We start from the raw sequence: 25,750 nt of genomic DNA on the forward strand, positions 1-25,750 counted from the left end.
GCCTCTTTTTTATTTATTTATTTTTTTTATTTAGAAACAGAGTCTCACTAAGTTGCTTAGGGCCTCGCTAAGTTGCTGAGGCTGGCTTTGCACTTGTGATCCTCCTGCCTCGGCCTCCCAAGTCACTGGGATCACAGGCTTGCGTCACCACGCTCAGCATTCTCAGCTCCTTTCTGCAAAGGGTTTGTGAGCCCTAGTCCAGGAAATCACACCCACCATGGAAGGACAAGAATTGGCTCAGCACTGCAGATGATGACAAAGTCATGCTCATCCCCCATTCACAAAAGAGAAAGTAAAACAGCACTTGGGGCAGGTATGACCCCTCGCCTGATGACACCACCCTGTGTCCTTTTCTCCATTTCTAAAGGAAGCTTCACCGTCCAGCACAGGGTGTAGAAGCCAAGGAGAAGCAGGAAGTACAGCTGTGTGGAGGCATCGGCAGCATCAGTGGGATAAGCCCGCCCTGCTCGGGTTTGGCTTTGGGGGAAGTTACAGTGACTCATGTTCAATAGCAGTTGCTCTACGTCTCCGCCACAACTCGTGCGATTTCACTACGTGGTGCTGTGACGATGCTTCTCCCAGAGAGAAAACATCCTCAGACTTCCTCGATAGAAGGTCTTCCCCTGGACATCAGGGACTTTGAGAATTTCTGCTCATTTCCTCAGTCAAGCAGAGGGTGGGAATGAAGGATCTTCCAGGTCCCTTAAATGACAAGCTGCCTGTCACAATGGCAGAGCCAGACAGCTCCAGACTCTGCCACCCACCAGTAATCAGGGTAACTGATCCATTGCTCGAGGGTGGACATGCAGGCTGCACACAGAAGCTGGTGGATGAAAGCCCAGCCCAGTGGTCTCTCTGAGCAGGCGCCATGATGACTTCTGCCCTTAAGTGGAGGGACCGGCAGGAGCCACTCTTCCCCCGCGGTGGGGAGTTTACCGCACAAAGGAGCCAAAATGGCTCTTCCTTCAAAGGTCAGCGAGACACTGCCTAAGGGAACTGTGACTTCAGACCTGACCTCACTGGCTCCCTAAATGACCGCAGAGCACATGAGCTGAGAACTCTCCTTGATCCTGCCACAGCCGCCCGTGGGCAGTATTGGCCTGACAGTCCCATCGCTCACCCAGAGGAGAACAAGGCAAAGAAAATACCCGGGAGCCTTCCCACATCTAAGTCCACTTGTTCCAACCAAAAAATGCACAAAATACTGTTTTTCTTTGTTTATACCATTTCTAGCATCCAAACGCTGGCTAAGAGACACATTACCATTACTGCCATCACCCTCTGTGCCCATAACCTGCTCCTTTCGCAAAATATAATTATTCTCGCTCTCCATGCTTTTAGCCAAAGATTAACTGGTAGCAATTTAAAAGGTCAAAGCCGAGATCAAACTGTGTGTGTGTTTTAATCTCCAAAAAAACATGTAAATCGGCCCAAACTTCAAAAATAACAAGCCAGGCCAGTAGACTATATGTTCATGAAAAGTTTCCTGTGACATACCAACCTGTGTCCGCATCACCAGCCTTGCATCCGTGCACCAGATGTAACCCCCGATGAGCTATCAGCCACGGTACAGTAAATGCTCATGCTTTATTGAAAAGGAGCGAGCAAACAGAATAGAAATATCACAGGCCAAGCGCTCCGTGGTGGAAATGAAGGTTGTCCCCAGCGTGGTGGCCGTGATGATTCATTCAACCAAATGTTTAAACTAAATGCCCTGGTATGTTTGTATTGATCGTACTTATTTTCGTTGACAGAAATCGTATCTGCTAACTCCATCTCTGGGTAGGGGGGTTGGGTCTGGGGACCATAAATCCCTCCAAAGGACACCATGAACTGTCCTGAAAAACGAGCCCCACTTTTCACAGAAACCAAGCGCGTTCCTTTCCACATGGTTGTTCTTCAACAAGAAATAATGAAGGAAAACAGTGCCGAAATGTGCTGTGCAATTCTTAATGGCATTTTAATAGTTTAAATTAGGAGTAAAAGGCCTCTCGGTGTGCGATTTGGCATAAACATTGCCCTTTCGTGATATTAATTGGGGTAGGGAGAGATGTCAAATAGCAGGCCTCAGTTCGGCTCGCACGGTGAGGCAGCCGAGTGGCACAGAAATCCCTCAGCACCTCCAAAGCAGCAGCCAGCCACGGGATTTCAGAGTACAGCAAAGCCTACCTGCGCCCCACACCATGGAGTGACTACAGTGTGATGTGCCGCGGTACGCAGCTGACAGCTTGCTGTCCTAGATGTGGCAACTGCTTAATTGATGTAATGCTTAGCACTTCTACAAAGTGATCAGAATAATGACGTTCGAAAAGACATCAGCAGGGGAGTGCAGGTTTACCGTTTGGAGATGTACCTGAGACCACTGCGTGGAAACAGATAAGGTTGCTAGCTCTGTGCACTAACTGGCACAGGCGTGGCCGATTTATTCTAAGGCAGAACCTCCATTCCTCTTGCAAACCCTGAAGACACACTTGTGACAAGAACAGGCAAGGTCCCTCCTCTCCAGGAACTCCCAATGTCAAATAAATAAACCAACGAAATATCAATCAGGCTAATAGGATGAAGAAAATAAAATTAGCGAATGGCAAAGGAAGTGCTCATGTGGTCAGGAGGAAGGGGTAGGTATGCTGAGACCTGAATGGCAAGAGGGGAACAGCCATGCAGAGGTCTCAGGAACAAGTATCCCAGGCAGAGGACACAGGAAGTGCAAAGGCCCTGAGGTAAGGTTCCCTTTCCCTCCGGACCCACACAAGACCATGCAAGGCAGATCTTCTTACTGCAGCATCTCTTGAACAAATGGCCTAGCTCTCAGGGTAGAAAATCGGGCTTGTTTCTCATATCAAAAATGGCTACCTCACTGAAGGAGTGAAAGCAGGGTTAGGGATCATAAGGACACAAAATGCCAAGAGGGTAGGAAATACAAATGCTGCTTTCAAAGTACAAGGTCAGGTCTCTCCTGGACAGTTACCGGCAAGCAGCAACCCATGAAATCACAGGTGAGAAGAAGGGGGGTGGCCTGAGAAAGTGTGGCAGACACCAAGCAATTTGTTCTATTTCCAACAAACAACAAGGGGTCACATACCTTGCTCCCATGTCCGCAGACCTGGGTTGGTCATGAGTTTTCCTCTGCCCCATATTTATCAGGGCAACAGTAGCTGCCCTGTTAAAGGGATCACAAGAGGACCATGCCGTGAACACACGGGCCTTTGAGGGAAACTACAGATCCAAGCTAGAGATGGAGCTGAAGACCGTCAGTGTGGACAGCAAGAGCCAACGGGAAGACGAGTCTATATACATGGGAGAAGTGGACTTCCTCCACATCAGGATCTCTGGATGAAGAAATGACACTCCCACGTGGCTTCCAAATGGCACCATGCTGTATCTTGAGAGATGAAAACGGAAGACTTGAACGGGTCTTATTTTTTTCCGCACCTAAAATCCTAAGAGCAGAACTACTGATGAAATGCAGCCCTCTGTCGACATAGTCACATGGAGCCCAGAGGAAGTGATAGAAGTACCTGGGTGCCCTCTCCAAGGCCATTGGAGATGTCCTTCTCTTTGGAAGGACCCTTTGTGAAGTCTAGTGTCCAGCCCTGTTCAGATGGATCTCTTGAACACTAACGACTTTAATGATCACGACCCAGGTTTGATATTTCAGGAAGAGCTCATCTCTTGAGAGACTCTAGGCAATGCCCCAACAATTCATTTTGTAAGAATATATAGAATTCCTTCCAATTTCTGATCTTGTGTTTTCTCCTTCTTCGACTATAAAATGCATCAACCACAATGTGGAAAGTCTTTGACTTTCTAGATAAGAAGCATTCGATGTTTTGATTTATATGATTGCTCAACTGCATTACCCATGTGGGAAATTGTTGGCTAAATCAACATGATTGAATTGTATTCCTAGGGTTTCTCACCGCACTTCTGTTTGATCTATAAGGAGTGATTTTGATGAGGAATCCATAGAAAATGGAATTGAGACATCCTTCACCAAAACAGAACAGATTGGCTTTTGCACTGAGTTGGCCTTGGAGTTCATATATTACCTGCTGACTATGTATATAACTCTGATATCCCTCGGGGAAATGGGTGTTCCAGAATATCAGCTATGCTGAGATTTCATATGATTCAACCATCTTGGCAGATGCGTTACCGACTGGGAAATTGGATTTTTTAACTAAAGTGTAGGTACACACCAACACAATGGTAGAAAAAAAAATGAAGTATATACTTAATTAGGATCTAGCAGTCAAACAACTAGCCAATCTAATTATTCCTCTACTAAATTGACCTGTAGCTTGAGCAAATGGACTGAGTTCACCAGTTAATTAGTGTGTTAGTCAGTTTTACATCACTATAACAAATACCCAAGACAATCAACTTATAAAGTAAAAGGTTTATTCTTATGCACAGTTTTAGAGTTCCTAGTCCATGACCAGCTGCCCCTACTGCTTTGGGTCTGTGGCAAGCTAAGCTGTTCATCTCATGGCCAGGAAGTGGAAGAAAGGAAAGGAAAAATACCAGTGTCCCACAATCTTTCAAGGGCATGTCCCAAAGACCTAAAGAGCTCCCCCCAGACCCACCTGATTTCTACCATCACCCACTAGTGCCAATCTGGAGACCATGCCTCTAACACAGAAGCTTTAGGGGAAGTTTCAGATCCAAACTATAGCAATACGGAAATAAGTATACATAGTCGACACACACCAAAACATGCAAGTATATAATCAGAGATTATCCATAATCTCTTTTCTTTTCAGCTACAGAAGCAATAAACTGTGCTGCTCATGGGGGCAACCTGATGGATTGTCAAAACAGTAACTATTCAATGAATATTTGCTTAGACACGGTAAATAAAATAAATGTATATACCATTATTTCGTAACTTTTAGAATAGTAGCTTATGTCCCAAAAACTTGCAGGCCATACCAAATACATTGATAATAAAAAATGTATTGAGTGGCATATGCCTGTAATCCCAGTAGCTCAGAAGGCTGAGGCAGGAGGATTGCAAGTTTGAATTCAGCCTCAGCAATTGAGTGAGGCACTAAGCAACTTAATGAGACCCTGCCTCAAAATAAAAACAAAAAAGAACTGGGGATGAGGCTCAGTGGTATATTATCCTTGGGTTCAATCCCTGGTACCAAAACAATTTTTACCGAGAAGAAAGGAATGAAAACTGGCAAACACCCAACAAATACCACCTGTACTGAGGCTTCAAATTATTCTGGTCAAATGACCAGATAGAGTATACACAGATCTTAATTTCTGAATACCATTCTCCAGTAAAAAGGAATCCGCACTCCTTGGAGAAATGACTGATTTAGAGTCACAGAAAGGAAAATAAAAGATAATCCTGAAACATCCCATGCTACCAAAAAGTAACAAGTCTTCAAAGTGACAGGGTTGTATCAAAATTGGCCGATTGGCCAACTTGGGTACAGGTTCAGCAATAATAGTATGATAGGAGTAGATGATTCCCACAGAATAAAAGAAATTCCATATTGATATGCATAATTGAATAAACAAATGAGAGAAAGGAAAGCTCTAGCTGTAGAATTCCTTGCGATCAACTTCTAACTAATAAATGTAGAAGGAATGATGGAGGTAAGTTATTATTTGGCGAATATCACAGTCATGATTGTCGCAGGCAGGAATGATCAGTGGGTGCTAAAATTAATGGGCATGAGTATGAGAAACAAGATATGAAAATGGTCTCAAAGCATCTTCCTGTAAAACACTTAATACAAAGAGGAGAATAGCAACTTGCCAATGGAGACAACTGTGAGACCTCACCTTGCAAGTTTTTAGAGTTACTGCCACCAGTTATCCAATCAACCAACCTTGTGCCTCCTGATACATTGCACAAAGAAGGACACAGCATTGCTTCCATGGTATGTGTATCAAAAAATGTATAACCTGGCCAAGCATGGTGGCACATGCCTGTAATCCCAGGGACTCCAGAGGCTGAGACAGGGGGATGGCAAGTTCAAGGACAGCCTGAACAATTTAGTGAGACTCTGTCTCAAAATAAAATAATAAGAAGTATTAATAAGTGGTCAAGCTCCTCTGCATTCAAACCTCAGTAAAGAAGAAACAAATGCCTAGCCTGAATCTAGTCATCATAAAACGTTTGACAAACCCTAATTAAGGGATCTCCCACAAAATAACTGGCAGTGCTCTCCAGAAGTGTCAAGGTCATGAAAGATAGACGGAGCGGCAAGCTGTCACCAATTAAGGAAAACTAAGAAGATACACCATCTAAATGCACCCTGTTGTCCTGCAAAGGATTGAGGACCAGAAAAAGAACATTCGGGGACAATTAGAGAAATGTGAATAAGGTCTCTAGATTATACAATGTTAATATTCTTATTTTATCATTTTGCTGTAGTTAATATGGGTTACTAACATTTGGAAAATCTGGGTGAAGAGTATATATGGGAATTCTTTATGCTGTTCTTGAAACTTTCATAAGTCTGAAATTATTTCAAAATGAAACAATAAAAGAATTTTTTAAAAGTTGCTAAAGGTTCTGCTAGAGCTGGTTGATGTTCCAACTTTTGTCACTGGGACTGAAACATCTGACACAAACAACTTGGAGGAGGAAAGTTTTCTTGTGGCTCAGGGCTTCCAAGGTTTCAATCCATGGTCAGCCTGCTCCATAGCTTGGGGACCGAGGTGATGCAGAACATCATGGCAGAAGAACATGGCACAGGAAGCTGTGGAGGAAGTTCTGGTGAAGAAATGATACTCCTAAGTGGCTGCTCTCAGAGAGCATGGTGGGGGGGGTCACGGGGACAAGAAATCCCCTTTCAGGTCATGCCTCCAGGGACGCACTTCCTCCAACGAGGCCCCTTCTCCTCAAATTTCCACCACCTCCCTTAATGCCATCAAACCCTTAATCCATCAGTGATTTGATCCACAGATGAAGTCAGAGCTCTCATAACCCAGTCACTTCCCAAAGGCCCACCTGTGGACATGGCTGCATTGGAGATCAACCTTCAGTCATGACCTCCTGGGAGATGCGCTTCATGTCCACACCACAGCAGGTGGAAGTGCCAAGTCAAGCCAGCCTTGAAGAGACCAGGCTCTGTGGTCTGCCAGAGAGCTGACCCAAGGGTCACCAACATGGGCAGCAGCAACCTGAAGAAGCCAGGATTCAGATAACCTGCCAAACCCCTGCATTCACCTGGCAACCTTAACCTAGACCTTTGGCCATACTTATCTATTTATACCCACAGATGCCTTAAACCCTGCCCTGTTTATAATTGCTCTCAAAATAGAGGACAAGCTTCTTTTTTTTTTAAATATTTATTTTTCAGTTTTCGGTGGACACAACATCTTTGTTTGTATGTGGTGCTGAGGATCGAACCTGGGCCGCACGCATGCCAGGCGAGCGCGCTACCGCTTGAGCCACATCCCCAGCCCGAGGACAAACTTCTTAATGGGGTTTTGGACAGGTTACTTAACCTGTTCCTTATTCACTTGTAAAATGGGGCCAGTAATAGAAGCTCAGTCACAGGGCCACTGTGAGGATTAAGTGAAATAACTTGGAAAGTATTTCTCTGGTTTGGAGAAAGTTCTCAATAAACGTTGGCCACACTGCTCATCCTCTTCTTCATCAGCCTTATTCTTGGGCTTACAAAGCCCTCCCAACTGCCTCGCCAGACTCTAGCTCCATGAGAGTGGGCACTGTGTCCATCTCAGTCACCACTGTCACCCCAGCACTTCTCACAGCTGACTTCTTAAATGATTAAGGACATAAACCAACTGCTATCACAGATCCCAACTGCCAGTAGCTTAAGCAAGGCAGAAGTTTGTTTTTCTCTCACATAACCATCTGACGTGAGTAGTCCATGACCATAAGATGCCACCAGGATCCGCACCCAGCTCCTCTCTCAGGGCGGGGCTGTTCCCAGAACCTCCTGACCTCATCCACATTCCAGGCAGCAGGAAGCGGAAAAGCTCCAGGAGGAAGGACACGCCCTTAAAGGGCACAGCCATGAGGATGTATACACATCGCTTCTGACTTCTCCTCACTGACCAGAGCTTGGACACAGCCACACCCAGCTGCGAGGGAGACTGCAGAATGCACCCTTTATTCCGGCAGCCATAGGCCTTGCTAAAACTCAGTAGTTCCATCACTATGGGTGAAGGGAGAATGCTACTCAGAAGCCACCAGCAATCCTACGGATGTCAGTTCCTGGCCCTCGTTCTGGACATCCTCCCTGCTGACTTCTCCCAAACCTTTGCACTCCTTGCTTCTTCTGCCAGCCACCCTAACCCAGCCACAGGTCCAGCACTGTAGAGAATTTCACCATTCAGGCCCTGGAAGAGATGGTACTTTCTCTGCCAAGTCTTCTAGAGCACCCCATCACCACCCAGCAGGGACGGGCGACACCTCCCTTCATGCAGGTCTTCCCCCTCCCTGACCCTGTCCTACAGTGGCACTTGTCACGCTGTACCTGAACCGTTCATGAGTCTGCCACAATGGAAACTCCTCCAAGAGGGCAGAGAAAATAATATGTCTGTGTGTCCCTTGCACATTACAGCTCTTTAAATTTCTGAATTATTAATTACATACTTTCAAGAACTTATATTTGAATTTTCTAGCTACTGTGGCTTTGCCCAGTGGAAAAATATTCTTGGCATAAATATGACCACCATGCCCCAGATCCAGGCAGGAAGTAGAGAATGTACCAGGGAAATCAGACCCATTGCTTATGAAAGAAAGGAATCCAGATGCTTCAGGCCCCGCAGGACCCTGGGAAGGCTCTTCCTGCTCCTAGCTTACATTTATGCCTGGCTGAGCAGGAGGGTGACAGAGACCTGTCACCAACACCTCCCTGAAGGAAATCGGCTGAGTGTGTGGTGGCCTCTGGACTCTGGAAGCACATGCTGCTTCCTGAGCAAGCAGAGTTCACGTGGCAGCCTCAGACTCCGCTGGTGGAAGTCACAGCACAGATGGCCCTATGAACATGAAAAGCCTGTTTAATGTTAAAAGCCTTTGATTTTTTTTTTTCCAGATTAATTTCTCCTTTGGTGCCCTGTGAGCTGTAGGCAATACCGTATAAGCCAAGGAGAGACAGCATTTCAACCAAAATACTGTATTTCCTTACTTAATACCATTTCCTTTAATTCCAAATCAAAGTCTTAAATACATGCATGTGGATTCGGGGTTCATTTTTGTTTTTTTGATGAAAAAGAGTGAAGGGTATGGTTTGGGGTTGTTTTGCTTGTCCATGTTTTAACAAAAGGGAAGAGAGGAAAAAAAACCTACAGAGCCCAGACAGAAGAATAAAGAGAGGTTATCATTTGCTAAAGATGATCTGTCAGAGGACACATCCTAATGCTACCCCTGGGTTTAGAAATCCTGTCTTACTCTCTTTTCCTTGCTTAGTCCCCATTTTCCTCATTTCCAAAGCAGAATTGTTGTGGACTCCTGTTTGCTGAGGGAGGATTTCTCTCAATATTAGCCCATCAAGCATTCTGAGTGTTCAGCTACCCTAGGAGTTTCATTGCATTTAATTTCTTGCAACTACATAAAGTCAGTTACAAAACAGGGTTTGGAATGGTCCTTGGCTGGCAAATGACAGTGTCTTCTCATCAGAAACCACCACCTGGAAAGAGAAGCCAGCTATATAGTTATTTTTTCTCTGAAAACTCAGGTGAAGTGAAGGGTCACCCAGAACTCTTCCATACAGAAGCTACTAAGCCCATAGATCACTCTGGGTCCTTGGCCCATACTGATCTTGGATGTCACCAGGTGATAGCACAGCTATTAGTCAATGGCTCTCTGGTTTCATAGTGCTTAGTGGTTGTTCAACAGGCCCCCGTGACTGACAGGTCCTTTCTGGAGGAAGCATAGCCGGATCTGTGTTCTGTGGCTGTCTCCTCTGTCACTGAGCGCAGTGCTGTGGCATGGAACAGGAATCGTTGTCACAGTCACAAGGCAATATCTTTACTCTTGTTGTTAAGTACATAAAACTGTGGAAGATGACAGGCTGACAGTGTTGTTTTTGTTTTTTTCATCCTACTCTGAACATCACAGGATGTCTTAATGCCACGAGGACCTGATCTGGGAAAGCAGTACCTGTGTGTGACTAAGTTCTGAACGTGCATCTGTATTAACCATGGCACTTCTGATTAAGAAATCAGTCTTCTCTAGTCACTCTGTGTTGCTCCAAAACAGGAAATACTTTCCCTGTAAGGGCATTTCCATTAAAATTGCTAATCTAATTCAAAATACAGATGATACCTGATGGTAATTGAAACCAGAAATTAGATCTCAATTGATTATTTGGATTAGATAACTTGAAGTAATCTTTGAAAAACCTGAAAAGAGAAAATAAGGATCTTTAAGTAATCGTCCACATATGACGAAGGAGTTGTGTGATGTTTTTACCTTCTTATTGAATGACCAGGTCTACTCCTTTTTTTTTAATTTGACAGTAGGTAGTATAGCTATGTTGGTCTAAAATGAGAACTACAAAGATTAACTGGGAGATAAAGCTGAGTGGTAAGAACTTGAACTCTGACCTTGAAGTTGAGGGTCAAGGTGATGAAACAGGCTGGCTCTACCAATTACTAGCTGGGTGACCTTGGGCAATTCACTACTCCTCTCTGAACCTCATCTGAAGACAGGGACATGAGTAGTGGCACCTGAGAGGATGATTCAGCACAGAGTTCTAGCTACAGCCAGTGGCTCTCATCCTTTGAATGCCAAAAGAAAGAGGATCTCTTCTCCCCCTTTCATTGCAAATAGAACAAATCTAAAAGGGCTGGTACTTTTTCTGGAGGAAGAAGGAATTTATCTGCACCTCTTGGTCGTGAGATGCACACAAGCCCTGTTTAGCCCCACCCTGCACAACTCTGGTATGTTCAAATGCTATTTGTCTTTGGGATTGCTGCCTGGAAAATAGACAGATAGATATAGCCATCTATTTCCATGCTCTGTTGACTTTTCCCCACACTCTGAGGACTGTCTTTCAGTGGCAGAGCCAATGTGGCCACCTTCACAGAATACTCTAGCCCAATAAATGCTCCCAGGCTCCCCTGAGATGAGTGTGCTCTAGAGTGTGTCTTATTTAGAATCCAGTGGCCTTTCTCTCCGCCATACATTGGGAATTGCAAACCGTGTTGGCTGACACACACGGTATAAATGAAGGCACTCAACCTGCTGCAAGAAACAGAGTTGCCCACTGGATACTAAAGTGCAAGTTAGCACAACTGGGATATTTTCATCAAAATGGTGATATAACAATCTATAAGCAATTAGGAACTTGCAGAAGTCCTCTGATATTTGGAGGTACCATAACATTTTTGCAACTGAGAGAACTGACTCGTGCTCTGCTGTTTGCAGGCTGGGAAAACTGATGGCCAGAGGTTCTAAGTTATTTCAGGTGGCCTGAAAAGCCTGGAAGAGTGTCTGCCAATGGGAATGCCAGGACTCCATTCCCACGGGCACAGTGCTGAGTCAGTCACCGCCCCCACTTCCAGGAGGGCAGACCGCAGCTCCAGGGACACAAGTGCCTGCCTTTCCTGCCCCCGTCTTGAAGTCTGCTAACGTTTTTAAGCAAATCCTTAAGCTATGAAAAAGAGATGACTCATTCTTTCTTTCCTGCATTATTCAAAAGTTGAATAAATCATTTATGGCCCATGTATACATGTACAGGAGCATGCATAGATGATCCCTAGATAGACCCTGTCTTTACAAATTTACTCAAAATTCACGTGTGATGTTTGGATTGTAAGACTCCTAGGGCAGAATCATATTCTCACCGAATGGGGTGAGCAGAAATCAGGAAAAGAAAAAAAAGAACAAGATACCTATTGTCATTTATAGCTAACATAAAATCTTAGAGAGCCTGACCCATCAAACGTTCTCATCACTTGAAAACAAGCTCAGAAATAAGAATATTTGTTATTTTTCTGCTATTTATACAATACTTGTTTTCCTTTAGCCCTCCCAACAGTACACACTCAAAAAGATTCTAAAAATCAAATTTTCCGGAGTGAGCCACATGGCTAAGAGCCTACAAGATGGAAGCCAAGAATTCATTTGAACGGGTTGTATTCCCCAGACTGTGACAGAATTCAGGTTTCAATTAGCCTTCTCCAGGCTCCCAAAACCAAGAGGAACCCAGTGGGTTGTTAACATATTCATAAGCAAGCAAGAGCTCTGTTCTTTGGCGGGCCGCCAGTACCCAGTGCCAGGGAGGATCCAAGCATTCGAGGTGAAGCCACGGGGGTCTTTCACCTCCCCCACTCTGTGGAACTGGACCAGCTGCATATGCCACACCTGGCTTCCAGATCATCTTTATCTACGTGTTTGTGAAACCCACCGGCAAAATGCCCTCTGATGGAGTCGTAAAATGCAACCAGAATTACTGAACTGAGATAGTGCTGCTTGTGGCAGCTCAACTCTCCAGGCTAGACGCTTCCAAAACGAAGTTGACTACAGGCCTGTAGTGCAGTCCTTCCCCAAAGCACATGAATCACCTGAAGATCTCATTAAAATGCAGATTCTGATCTGGCAGCCTGGGGAGGGACCATTGCTGCTGGCCTGAAGACCCCACTTTGAGTAGCAATGTTGTAACATGAGATCATCCCATTTACAATTAAATAAACATGGGCTGGAGGTAACCCAGGTGCCAGGCACTGGGACTTCTGCTAGAGGACACAGATAAGACAAGGATTTGGCCTTGGAGGAGATTGTCATGTAATAGGAGAAGCAGCTTGAAACACTCCAGGTTAAGTTTGCACTGGATACCAATCCTCTTGACTTTTCCTCTTATTAAGAATGCCTACCTATCCCAGGAATCGCAGCAAAATCTCCATTGGTTCTAACTGGGTCAAGTCTCCATTCTTAACCAATCACTGTGGTCCTGGGAAAGTCAAACTTCCAGCACAGCAGACCCTAGAGTTCAGCAGAATCACATGCATCACGACAGCAGGAGACATGGACTCCCAAAAGAACATCAGTCGCTCCAGAACTATTTCATTCACTACTGTCTGTGCAGATGATAGAAGTGAAAAGTGTGGTTTAATTGCTCCCAAGGAGATTAAGGTTAAGTTGAAATATAGAGCAGATTGACACGCACCGAATCATTTGAAGTCAGTACAAAAGACTACACAGCCCAGTGCTCATTTGTGCCCAGAGAAAGGAGATATCAGTGTGGACTGGAAGAGAAGTGTCCACAGGCATAATGAGCTGGCTTGTGCACTGGGACGTGACAAGACCAAACAAGTTCCAAGAGGGAACAAGGCCATCTTTGAAAACAAAGACAACTGCAAAGTCTTGGGGTGCCCAGATCAATGAATGCTTTCTACCGTTACCATCCATGACTTGAGACTTGACATTATAGCTCTGTGGTTTCTTATCATCTTCACTGCCAATCCAATATGGCTACATGAGCCCTTGACCAGTAACATCTTCAACTATCACCTCAGAAGTGTAGGTTTCAGGAATTCCTGACCCCACTGTGTTCTATATTATGTATCATACATAATCTGATCTTGTAAAGTTCCAGTCTGCTATCCCTCTAGCCCTCCTAGTTTTCCACTATCCATTATCCAGTTATCCATCTTCTGCAAACTTAACATAATATAACTAGGAATATAACTAGGGGAAAAGCAATTTTTAAACTTATGACAGTCACAAATGTCCAAAATAGTAGTGATGATGAAGATGACAGTGTTGGTGATATCGTTTATTAACATTTATTGACTGTGATTATGGGGCAGCCTTTTCTGGTTCTGAGTCACTGAGTATGAGATTTGCTTTTGCTTAATTTAGCTCAGTTTCTCAAAGGAGCCACAGTCTGCATTTGGAGCAGGACAGTTCTTCATTACGAGGAACTGGCTAAAGAATGGCGGAAATTTCAACACTGCTCAACACATTTCCTGGTCATGACTAAAGAAAATAATCCAGAGGCTATCCCTCCAATTGTCCCCTTCCCCAACCAGATTGATTCCAGAGACACTCCCATGTCCAGTCAGAACCACTGGCTTACCACCACACTGGGGGTCAAAGCTGATGTTGACAATACATTTGAGAATATGGACAAGAAGCAGGGCCTCTCTGAGTCTCCGTCTCTTCTATAAAAGATGGAGGATCATAATCATACTTCTACCTGGTGGTTGCAAGTCTCAAATGACCCGATAAATTATTACGAGACTATGTGGTGCGTTCGTTAGAATGGTGTTTGGCTATAAGGAACAGAAAGTCGGCAGCAACAGCTCTAGCAAACAGGCGCATGCTCTCTCCACATTGCAGGTATTCTGGAGGCCCGTGGTCCTTGGCCGGTGCCGTGGCTTTAGGATGTCATCCATGTCCGTGGCTCCACTGCTTCTCTAAAGCAGCTTTTACCATCATGGCTGCCTGTCACTCACAGGATAGAGGCCTCACTTCTATACTCAATTTGGAGGCCAGCCTGGGGATGGTGGGGTGGAGAAAGAGAGAAAAGGAGGAGGACAGAGTGGAAGAGGGAGGAAGGGGGAAAGGAAAGAGGGAAGGAAGGAAGGAAGGAAGGAAGGAAGGAAGGAAGGAAGGAAGGAAGGAAGGAAGGGGAGGGAGGGAAGTAAGGAAGGATTGTTAACACCTGGAGGAAAGCACATCTCAAAATATAGTATCTACAAGGATTTCATCTCATGATTTCCATCTCACATCCCATTTCTCTGCATCACTTAAGACTAAATAAATGAATGTTCTTATTTATGTCCAGCAAGCATGGCAGCCCAACTAACTAGCGAGGCTCATGGCTGGCCCACATCCTAACATAGTGGAGGCAAAGTGCACAGCCTTGTGTGTAGTGGCCTCTAATGAAAATAGCCTCTGATTATTCAAGGTAGCAGGAAAATAATAAAAGTGTACAAATGAATATAGAAGATGGGTATTGGTTTGAGACCACCTGGCATCCGTTGTCTCTACTTTCAATCATTATGACCTGATTTTCTCTGAGAAATGACTTTGCATTGTGTGTGGATTAGTGGATCAGCCAAGGTGCCCTGCTCCGGTGCCAAGGAACAGACATCTGACCCAACATCACCAGTCCAACTCTCTCATCCAGGACTTCTAAATGTGCAAAGCAAAAAAAAAAAAAAGCAAAAGAGAGGAAGGGTGATTAAAAAGAAGAAGGAGGAGGAGGAGGAGAGAGATAAGAAAAGAAGGGAGGGAAAGAAACTAAAGTCCCCAGCCTGGCTCTTCAGCAGTGCTTCACCTGTAACCGAACCCATCTTTCTCAGTCGATTCCCTGTTCTGCTCCATCTAGTTGGGTCAGAACTGAAGAACCTGGACCGACCCTCTCAGACCACCCACCCCAGCTGTCTGCTTGAGTTTCAACCACATTTCCTCCCAAAACATGACCCGAATCCCAAGGGCACTTCCTCCCTGGTCCCCCAACATTACATAAGGACATAGATAATTCTGAAATCATTGAAAGCCTAGTCAGAACCAAGGAAATACAAAAAAAGCTTCCCAGAGAACCCCCGACCGGGAATTCAAGCTGTGACTTCTAGTTTGTGCTTTCCCTCTAACTAGGAATGGGTCTCCATCCATGTTTCTGTGCTCGGTTTCCAAACTGGTAGCTCTGGATTCACCTGGGATTTTACAACAGGCCAACATTTCCTACCTTGCTATGTCTCCACCTGCCTGCTGAGTTCTGTGTGGCCTTCAGGGTTACAAGTCATGTGGCAGCATATCCCCTGCTTCTTGAGGCCACCTTGCCTCTTAAATACACCTTACAACTTAAATACGATGGCCTTGAATCTCCCCCTCATCATGGGGAAGGAAACTTCCTCCTCCCTCCCAATCATGTCCTGGGGTGAGCCAGCACTTCCTGAACCAAACTACCAGAAATACCTCTCCATAGTTCTCTGCCTGGGGGAACTGGTCGAGATTTGTCCCATTGTCAATCCAGGTGCCACTGCCCTGACCCTTCAACCTGCAAAGCACCACCCACTCAAGGCTAGAAGCTTTACCAGAGGTTCTGGGCAACTCCATGGCTATATAGGCTTAATGGGGCAAATAGCTCCATTCTGACCACTCTCTTCCTGTCGCTGGCCATTGTCTTCCCTTCCAGGAAGCATCTCTGTAGTCTCCCTACCCGGACTCTAGTATTTAGCCATTTGGCCCCTATTATTTCTTCTTTCTTCCAATCCCCAAATTTCCTATTCAGTTTTTTATAGAGCTTCTTTCCACCACCAAATGGCCTTTTACTGTGTTTTGCTAAACAACAGGATAGAGGCCCCACTTCTATACTCAATCTGGAGGCCAGCCTGGGGATGGTGGGGTAGAGAAAGAGAGAAAAGGAGGAGGACAGAGAGGAAGAGGGAGAAAGGGGGAAGGAAGGAGGGAAGGAGGGAAGGAAGGAAGGAAGGAAGGAAGGAAGGAAGGAAGGAAGGAAGGAAGGAAGGAAGGAAGTCATTGTAAGAGGAATTTGGACTACTTGCACTTAAAATAACAATTACTTTTTCTTTATGTTGCACAAAAATGCATCTCTAAAGATACACCTGTTCCCCAGTTGGAGGCCCAATGTAGGCATTCAGGATGCATTTCTCAAAAAGCATTGGACTGGAACCAAAAAAGGTTTGCTATTTTGTAGGTATCTCTTAAAAGGAAACAGTGTGATCTCTGATGTACATGGCAAAAAGAAAGACTGTGCCATTCATTAGCCATGTGGCTTGGGAAAACTACCCATCTAAACTGATATGCCCTTCTGTACAACGGGGGTCGTCTTAATACTGATTGCATGGGAATCAAATGGAATCAGACTTAATAAAGCACTTTGCAGAGAGTAACCCAGCATTGTCTTGCTATTTAGGGCATTTGAAAGTGAAATGAAAATGATGATTGAAAGTTATAAAGAGCAGAGCACATGAAGAAGCCACTTGGGAAATATGAAAATATAAATGAAAAACTACGTGCAGCGAAGATTTAACCTAAATAATGGGATCTCGGAACTCGCGTCCTTGGGAGAATACTGGTCTCACCAGGAAGTAGGTCTGGTTAAATAACAGGGAAAAAAAACAGCTATAGATATAGATAGTGAATGAAGATGTGTTTCCATTCCTATTTTTCTTTCATAAAGTAATGTAATGCCACCCTTCATATAAAGATACCTGGGCACCAATAGGAGAACATGAAATATTTTAATTTCTCCCAGAAACTGGTTCAATCCTAGAGAGACCAAGAGTTGGCCAGAGTAACTGGGACATCTGAAAATGGAAAGGTAATATTTAGACATCGATGTTGTTTCTTGAAAAATTTCCAGTCTCTGAAATGATTAGAAGATGATCAAACTGGGGGTAAACTCTACATGTCAAAAACAAATAATGGTCTCAGACTAGATTGCAAGAATACATTTTCTTACTTGGACCTTAGAATTTTCATTATATATCACTTTTCCTTGATGGTAATTCACTTGTTAACTTTCTTTTAGGCCTCCACTTTCATCTGTATTAATTTGTCTTCTTTTTTCAGTTTCTCATCTGACACACATATAAATGAAAGTGGAATACAGCAGTGCTAACTCTAAAACCTATTGACAAAGCATCTGTGCCTCCGTCTCTTCTGCTCCGGCTTCTTGGGCAACATTTGTTATTTAGCTCCCATTTATTAAAGATCTAAGTACAAGAAGCTGCCTTGGTACAGGGGAAACACACACACACACACACACACACACACAAATAAGATCCAATCCCTTCTAGGGAAGGATCTAGCCTAGGAGGAGGAAATACGCCTATTAGCCTGATTCCAATCTGCAGTGATAACACTGATAGATCTATGTATGCAGCATTATAGGGAACAGAAAAACATTTCTGCATCTTGGAGCAGGACTGGCACAAAGATCCAGAACCTTCAATAAGGAGTAGAAATTCACAAGTAAAAAAAGAAAAGGGAGGCAGGCAGAAAGAGAGAGACAAAGTGAAGAACTGAGACCCAGAGGAAAATGCGACATTTCAAAACCAAAATACAAATCATCTGCACCAATTTGACTTAACACAATAAAGAGGAATGCCAGTTGGCTTAGGACATCTTGTCCCTTTACTCCTTGAGCTTATTGTGACTCAACCTTTTGCTTTTCCATGGACTTTCTGTCTCTATTACATACTAAGGAGAAGCCCCACAAAAATGAGGAGAGCCCCACAAAAGTTCCAGAAGGAAGGAAATATTATTAGTGGAACCTGTCAGCATTCACATTCCAGAGGACAAGGAGGTCATGTTCTCCGTCCTCATGTAAGATGTCTGTCCTGACCTGTTCTTAGAAGGATCCCAGGTGCAGCACAGGCTCCCTCCATCTTCAACAGGACCATCCCAAATGTTATTGTACTCAACCAGTGGTTAAGAGGGTGTTGTCAATCACTGGCTGCAAACACCAGGAAGTACATGTTGGGTGTGCATACTCCACTTTAAAATGCCATCATTGCAGTGTGCTCAATAAGCCTCACTGTAGTTACACACAATCACACGGGTTTTTGCACCCATTTTTCATTTGCACCATTATTCGTTCTCTCCTGTAGCTAGACATTTAATTCCTTGCATCTGGAGACAGTATCAGCTTCAGGGACATACAACCTGCACTCTTGCCCCCTGCTTAAAGGGGGCCCCATGCTTGGTGTAACTGTCATCTCGAAGGCCTGGTTTTTTTTTAAACAAGGGCCTTGCACTTTTTTTTGCTCTGAGCCCTGCAAATTATGTAGCTGGTCCTGTCCAGAAAACTAAGCACTTCAAGGTGAATTTCTAGCCCCAACTATATACCTGGTATGGAAACCACTGCAAAACGTTTCTGAGTATAGCTTTGGGTTACAGGGGTTATTTTTACCATCACTCACTTGGTAGGGTGACCATCACAAACCTCAAAGGTCAATCAGCCCCAAAATACTTTTGAAATTTCCTTACAGATGACTAATTCAACCAAAAGTTAAGCTCTGGCCTTGACCACCCTTTATCATGCTGTTACCAAGCATACAGACAGGCTACTGCTCCTTCAAAACTTCTTTAATTTTATAAACAACAACACCCCTCAAACACTGGTTCAGAAAGTTTCCCATTCTACAAACTTGATGTGTTATGCAAAATCTAACATTTCCTTTAAAATAATTTGATTAAGGGTGTGCAGAATTGCCTCAGATGTAATAAAAGTCAAGCCTTGTGATTGCAATTATTAAACACTTGTACCAAGGCCTGTACCCGAGTAGTTCATTGGCTTGTATTTTTGAACTGCAAAAGTAGCAGCTGGAGGTCCAGAAAGAAGGAAAAGTATTTCAACAAATTATTTTCTTAGCTGTGAAAGGCTTGAAAGGGCTCTTCTCAAGGTGAGTGACAAAAGAGGTATATAAACTATGCACTTACCTGGGGATATCCCATCACATACCTTTAGCCATCCCTCAAATTGCGATTGTCATTTTGTACCTGTCCACATTGGATCCTGACACAGAACTGTCACAGGTTCTGACACAATAATTGGCCATTCACTCTCCAGAAGCCTGAGATCAAAAGTGAGCTCACCACCTACCCATTAGCTGGTATTGAAACATTCTCTGAGGCTGCGAATATAGCTCTGGAGTACAGAACTCACCTGGTATACATGAGAACATGGGTTCCATACCCAGCCCAAAAACAGAAAAAAATTAAATATTCTTGTCCAGACTCCTTCAAGACAATGCAGGAACTCAATATGGTGTGTGTGGGTGTGGGTACGTGTTGTGTACGAAAGGAAGAAAGTTGGAGAAGGGTGATATAGTGACATCTCACCCTTATTTACCATGTCTACAGAAGAGACACGCCTCTTTAATTTCCCTCTTGCTCTTCCTGAAGTCATGTCTAGAGACTGGGATTCAAACATGATCTTTATTTCATTGCTCAGTGGCTAGGGAATATTAACGTAATAGCCTCAACCAAATTCACATTAATTTCAAAACCATCGCCATCATCCAGCCACAACTCTACTGTGTGTAATAGAAACCCTGCCCAGGACTGGCTGCAGCCAGGCAGGGATGCATGGGATAGACAGCCGTTGTCTCATTCAGCATCCACAATAGAACAAACTCCCTGAAGTAACCATTCTTGGGTTAAATTTACACCAGAGCACTTGTCTGCACATTCACAGCACAGAAACAATAAGTTCTCACATGGCTTCTACAAAAATGAATCATGTTACAGCCTCTCCTAGGCACCTGGGCACATTTGTTCTGCAGGTATGTTCTGATCCCTGCCTGCACATTGTTCATATAGTTGGAAAAATAAATATTAAAAAGTTAGTTCCTTATTTGGAAACTTTCATTCCTTCACATTCATAAATTCTGCCTTTCTGTTTCTAACTCATCAGTGGGAACTACTGGTCTATACACAAGTTTCCCTGAACATCTTAAAGATATTGCTTACTGCCTGCATCTAAATAGGGCCCACTTCTTTCAGCAAACCACAGTGAATAGCCTGGATCTGTCCCCAGACAGATAACACATTCTTCAACTCTTACCCTCTGAGCATTTTCAAAATTAGATAGCTACATAGTTCCTTCACTTATCTGATAAATATATATCCAGAACTCACTGTGGGGCAAACACCGAAGGGTACAGGTTTGCTCCAGCCCCTGCCCACAAGGTCCCCGTGGGTCAGTCTGAATGAGGCCTTTCAGTGGCTCTGAGCTTCCTGAAACTCAAGCACCCACACTGTGCCTCTGCCTTGTTCTAAAACCATATATGTTGACTAAAGGCATGGCATGGGATTTATTTTCTACATAGAACTTTCCAATTAACACAGACATTCCAAAGCCAAAAGTGTAAGTCAGGAGTGCTGTTAGTTGAACAGGGCTTAAAATAAAAATCAACTCTAATAACGTGCTCGGGAGAATGTTTCCTCCTGCTGATGGACATCTTGCCAGGCTGGGAAATGTGAAAAGATCTCTTTCATGTGTGCTGCATCCAAAACTGTCATAGGCTCTGTTACAATTTGTTGTGGCCCAGGCCTGTTTGCACCAGGGGCTGACAGGAGCTTGTTAACGCCAAAAAGGCTCCTCTCCTCAAACCGGCAGAAGCTGAATGTCACTGATATGACTATCTCAGCTGTTAGTAGGAACAACCCTCTTCTCACTTTCCTGGAAGGCAGTTAGGTGCAAATCTCCAGGAACAATTCACCTTTTAAATTACAGAGTCCAAGAGTGGCAGAGTGGAGAGGATAAAGCTGCCACAAAACAAGGAAATTACAGGCAAAAAACCTGTGCAAACAGAGTGAGAGGGAACTGTTGGTGTGAGCTTAATATTTCATCTGAGCAGAGGCCAGGAATGTTCTGGAGACGGCTAAGGCTCTGCATAGCATCTAATTTTTTTTTTTTTAATACAAGATCCAAAAACATCATCATCCTACTTGAGCACAATCCAAGTCACTGGATATACTGGGAGAAGAATGAATTCAACTGCTTAAAAATCCTTCACTCAAGAACCAGGCATGAATTTCACTGTGGTGGTTAAGAGCTGATTCTAATGCCACATGAAATTTGTTTTTAAATGGTTATTTTATTCAGAATGGTTGCTTTTTAATGATGCTATCTTAATTTCCCATTAAACCCTTTTTCATCTATAGTCATCCAACATTAATATTTATTTTGTTCATTTAGTTTTAAAGTATTCTTAAATTAAAGCTCTTACAAATGTTGCTGAAGATAATTCAGCATAGGCACTACCACAAAAAAAAAAATCATGAACAATATGATCACTGTGTCATAACTGTAATATAACTTAATAAACACAATATTAGAAACTATTTTAGTATATTAAGAAACAACCATTCTAGAACATGTTATAAAATCCACTGCCATATATACCTTAAAAAAAAAACAAACCTATACACTTCTTCATCTCGGAATTTTTACCAATGTAGTTAGATCTCACACTATAATGATAATTATACTTTTTTTTTTTTTTTTGTGTGTGTGTGTGTGTGTGTGTGTCGTGTTGGGGATTCAACTCAGGGCCTTGTACATGCAAGGCAAGCACATACCAACTGAGCTAAGTCCCAACCCAATGATAGTCATACTTAAGAATCACTTTGCATTCAAATATTTTCCATGTATGTATTATTTTTCATTGTCTTTTCCCTAAAATAAAATCTTCAGAATTTATACATATCAGCTTTCAGAAAACTCATAACAAATTATAGTAAAATAAAGCCATGATGATATTGAACTTGTACCGTATTTAATGCAATATACAACCACGCTGTCTCTTGTTTCCATTTGGGTCTCAGAATTTCTTATCCTAATACAACATTCTGCAGAACGCTTCAGTACAATATGGGTTCAGGACACAGCAATATCATATCCATTGCAGGAAAATTCAATGGTTTTCTCCCTGGGAAAGTACCAAATCTCAAAATCCTACACACTAATCCATTTTTATTTTCTCTTCCCCATAATTCATTTTCAAATCTAAAAGAAGCTCTTGGCTGAAGCCTTACACTGTCTGCAGCATGTGTTTTCTTTGCAAATTTCGTTTTAGGAAACATGATAAAGAAAGTAACATATCCCATGGGCATCCCAAGTAAACCATTATAAATTCATATTCTCTTTCTCACTAATTTGGATGGTAAACGAGGAAGAAGAGGAAGAGCCCATAAGTGCCCTTACTCCAAAAAGGGAAGATAAAACTTCTCTGCTTTTCTAAGCCTGGGTACTGTGTCAAAGGCAGAAAAACACTCCAGACAGATACTTGTGTCACTTTGCTAACTGAAGAAGTTGCTACCGTCGCCAACAATATGTTCACATTCACTTTTGAGGCTTGTGTTCTAATCATCAGAATTTTCTAAAATTATATACTTTTTAAAAAGACTTTTCCCAGAGCCAAACTCATGACAAAAACATTAGTCTCAGCTTCAAGGTTCCCTGTCTTAACTCAATACAGTAGAAATCAAAAGCAAATGCATTCAAATCCTCAAGGGCTCACTTCTTCCTTTCTGTACTTGGAGTTCAACAGGAGAGTAGTTTGTGCATTTTCTTCCACTGCCCGTCTTGGTTGTGCCTGTAGAATTTGAAGATTTGTTCCATTCCTGAACACCTGGCAGGCTGTGATTTACATGTGAGAAAACAATTCCAGGGTTATTATCAAGGAGCCAGAAGCTTCTCCCTGGTTAGCTGTCCTTCAGGAGAGGGCTAGAAACAAGGGAAGGGGGAAGGGAAGCAGATTCTATCTGAAGCTCTGTAGGACAAGTAACACAGGTAAATCCAAAGCAAGGGAGGCAAATATATTTAAAAAAAAAAAAAAAAAAGAATATTATTTATTATCTTCTTTATTAATACTCACATGTAACCTTTGCTTTTTTTACACAAAAGTCTACTTTAGAGGAATGCCTCCTTAGTTTATCAGGCCCAGTGGGGCTTTTTTTCCTGAACCATTTCCCCTTTGTCCGCCCCACCCCCCACCCACATCCAGATTACTCTTACATGTTCACAGATACCACGAAAACTTTGTAAACAAGATTTGGGTTACTGGAACTAGATTTCATCAACATTCCACTTCAAAATGGAAGGCAGGTGGGAGAGAGGGTGAGAAATAGGAGAAAGGGGAAGGGGAAAGAGACAGGGGACAAGAGAGAAGGGACCACTGTTCAGAACTTTCAAGTCTTACCTTTTCTGAGGTTGTGTGTGTGTGTGTGTGTGTGTGTGTGTATGTGTGTGTTTTCTGTTCCTTGAAATTCACTGACTCAAAACATCGACAGCTAGTGCCTGTGTGGTTATTTATATTATATATCTATAATAGAATATGTGGGCTACCTCAGTTTGGGTCTGGGCTGTTTGTTTAAACACATCACAGTTATCTTTGTGGGCGTCTCCACAGAGTGTCGGATCTCCTGGGAAACTCTCTCAGAGCCGGGGCTTCCGAAGCAGGGTCTTGCTGAGGTCTTTGACCTCCTCGGGGCTGTTGACCCGCTCATAACCCAACACGGCCATGGGCTGGTAGCAAAACTCCTCCACCTGCTTGATCTGCTGGAAGGTGAGTGCCGTCCGCCAGGCGTTGGCGGCCTGTGTGGCATTGCGTGCTGATACCACGAATGGCTTGGAGGAGGATCCTGAGCCACTGGTCATGTTCAGGGCAAACTGCTCCATTTCTGGACTCACCAGCAGCCCCACAAAGTCGTACACCCTCCGTAGCGTCTTAATGGGGTCTCCCACCAGGTCCTCGTACCGCACCACCAGGTAGTGACCCTGCAGCCAGTCGGGGGGCTGCAGGGCTGTCTGCAGCGTCTTGGCCATGCTGTTGCAGATGACCTCCATAGCGCCCAGGGCATGGTAGTCTGCGGGGCCGCCCATACCCTCCTTCTTGGCACCCAGCTTGTGGCCGGCGGCCTCCAGGAAGGGCATTCGATGGGCTCGCGGATCCCGGCTGCGCACCACTTGTAGGCTCTCACGGATGAGGCCGTGGCGCGAGCGGATGCGTGAGCTGGCAACCGCACGGGGATCACGCACCAGGTGGATGACCTTGAGGTCCAGGGCCGGGTCTCGAAGCAGTGGTGCCAATACTGCCACGTCGAAGACGCGCACGCCCTTGATGACCAGTGTGCGGTACTTGCGGCACTCCTCCTCAAAGCGTGCCAGGCGCTGAGGAGGGCACTTCTTGCACACCCGGTCGTCCACCAGTCCCACGACCTCCTTACGGTAGGCGGGGCACAGTGGCGACGAGCACACCACTTTGTTGGTGGCTGCCCCAAAGATGCCCAGAGTAGTAAGGTTGCGCCCCCCACTGCCCGCCGGACTATACAACTGGAAAACGGAGAGATCGCAGCGATAGAGAGCGCTCAGCATGTCCCGCGCTGCCCCCTGCAGGGAAACGGCGTCCCCGGGGTACAGTTTTTGCCACACGTGCCATACTGGCTCGTAGAGGAAGAACACCTCGGGGTTCTGGTTGAAAAGCTCGCCGAAGAAGGACGAGCCCGAGCGCCACGTGGTAAACACATATACCAGCTGCCGCTTGTCCCCGCTGTCCCTGGTGCCCCGAGTGCCATTGCCTGGAGGGGCCGCGGCCCCCACCACTCCCAAGGCTGCTGCAGGAGCTGCCCCGACGGCGGCAGCGGGAGGGCGGTACGGAGTGCGGGGGTCCAAACGGGTGTGAGAGCGGGGTGGAGCCGCTGGAGGCGGCCCCGGGCGCCCCCAGCTGCCCCCAGCTGCCCCTGCCGCGGCACCCAGCGGCCCGTCGGGGTTGCACTGCTGCAGCGGCTCCTTGTGCCATTTGTAGTCCAGGAGGTTGAGCATGGTAAGCACCAGCAGCAGTGCATAGCCCGCACACAGCACCAGCGCCTTCCTGCGGAACACCTTCATTCCGAGCGGGGACGCGGGCCAGCGGCGTCCTGGGCGCCGGGGCCACGGCGGGAGCAGGGCGCGTGGCGCGGCGGCAGGCACAGCCGGGAGCAACCGGGGCAGCGCGCCCGGGGGCAGAGCTCGCGGCGAGCTGCGGCTCATCACAGGCACAGCTCCGGCCGGCAAAGCGGCGGAGGCGGCCCTGCAGCCCGAGAAGGGGACGCAGCGGGCCAGCTGCGGGCGCCGGGACTGGGGCCGCAGCTCCGAGGCGGGCGCAACGGCAGTGGCGGCTGGTCCCTGGCGCCCAAGGCTGGCTCTCCCATGGCAGCGGCTCGGAGTCGACCTGTGAGGGGAAGCGGAGTGAGTGGGTGCGCTCCAATCTCCCTCCCAGCTACCTCCTCCGCCTAAGTAACGCCCACCCATAAGTCTGCCGGCTCCCCCACTCACCTGGAGCGGCG

General features: G+C 45.1%; 1 protein-coding gene across 1 annotated transcript; it reads right to left on the bottom strand.

Annotated features, from left to right (window-relative positions):
- Positions 1-23,433: 23,433 nt before the first annotated feature.
- Positions 23,434-25,520, bottom strand: Chst2 (carbohydrate sulfotransferase 2). Its single transcript, XM_076868050.2, has one exon. It carries the CDS (start codon positions 25,452-25,454, stop codon positions 23,862-23,864), a length of 1,593 nt encoding a protein of 530 aa, XP_076724165.1. The 5' UTR covers positions 25,455-25,520; the 3' UTR covers positions 23,434-23,861.
- Between the last annotated feature and the right edge of the window lie 230 nt (positions 25,521-25,750).

The sequence above is a fragment of the Callospermophilus lateralis genome, chromosome 10, assembly GCF_048772815.1.
Source record: "Callospermophilus lateralis isolate mCalLat2 chromosome 10, mCalLat2.hap1, whole genome shotgun sequence".
In the NCBI taxonomy this organism is placed as follows: Eukaryota; Metazoa; Chordata; class Mammalia; order Rodentia; family Sciuridae; genus Callospermophilus; species Callospermophilus lateralis.

Bases quoted from the DNA above. Each gene is read 5' to 3' on its own strand.
- Chst2 (XM_076868050.2), bottom strand. From the start codon at position 25,454: ATGAGCCGCAGCTCGCCGCGAGCTCTGCCCCCGGGCGCGCTGCCCCGG.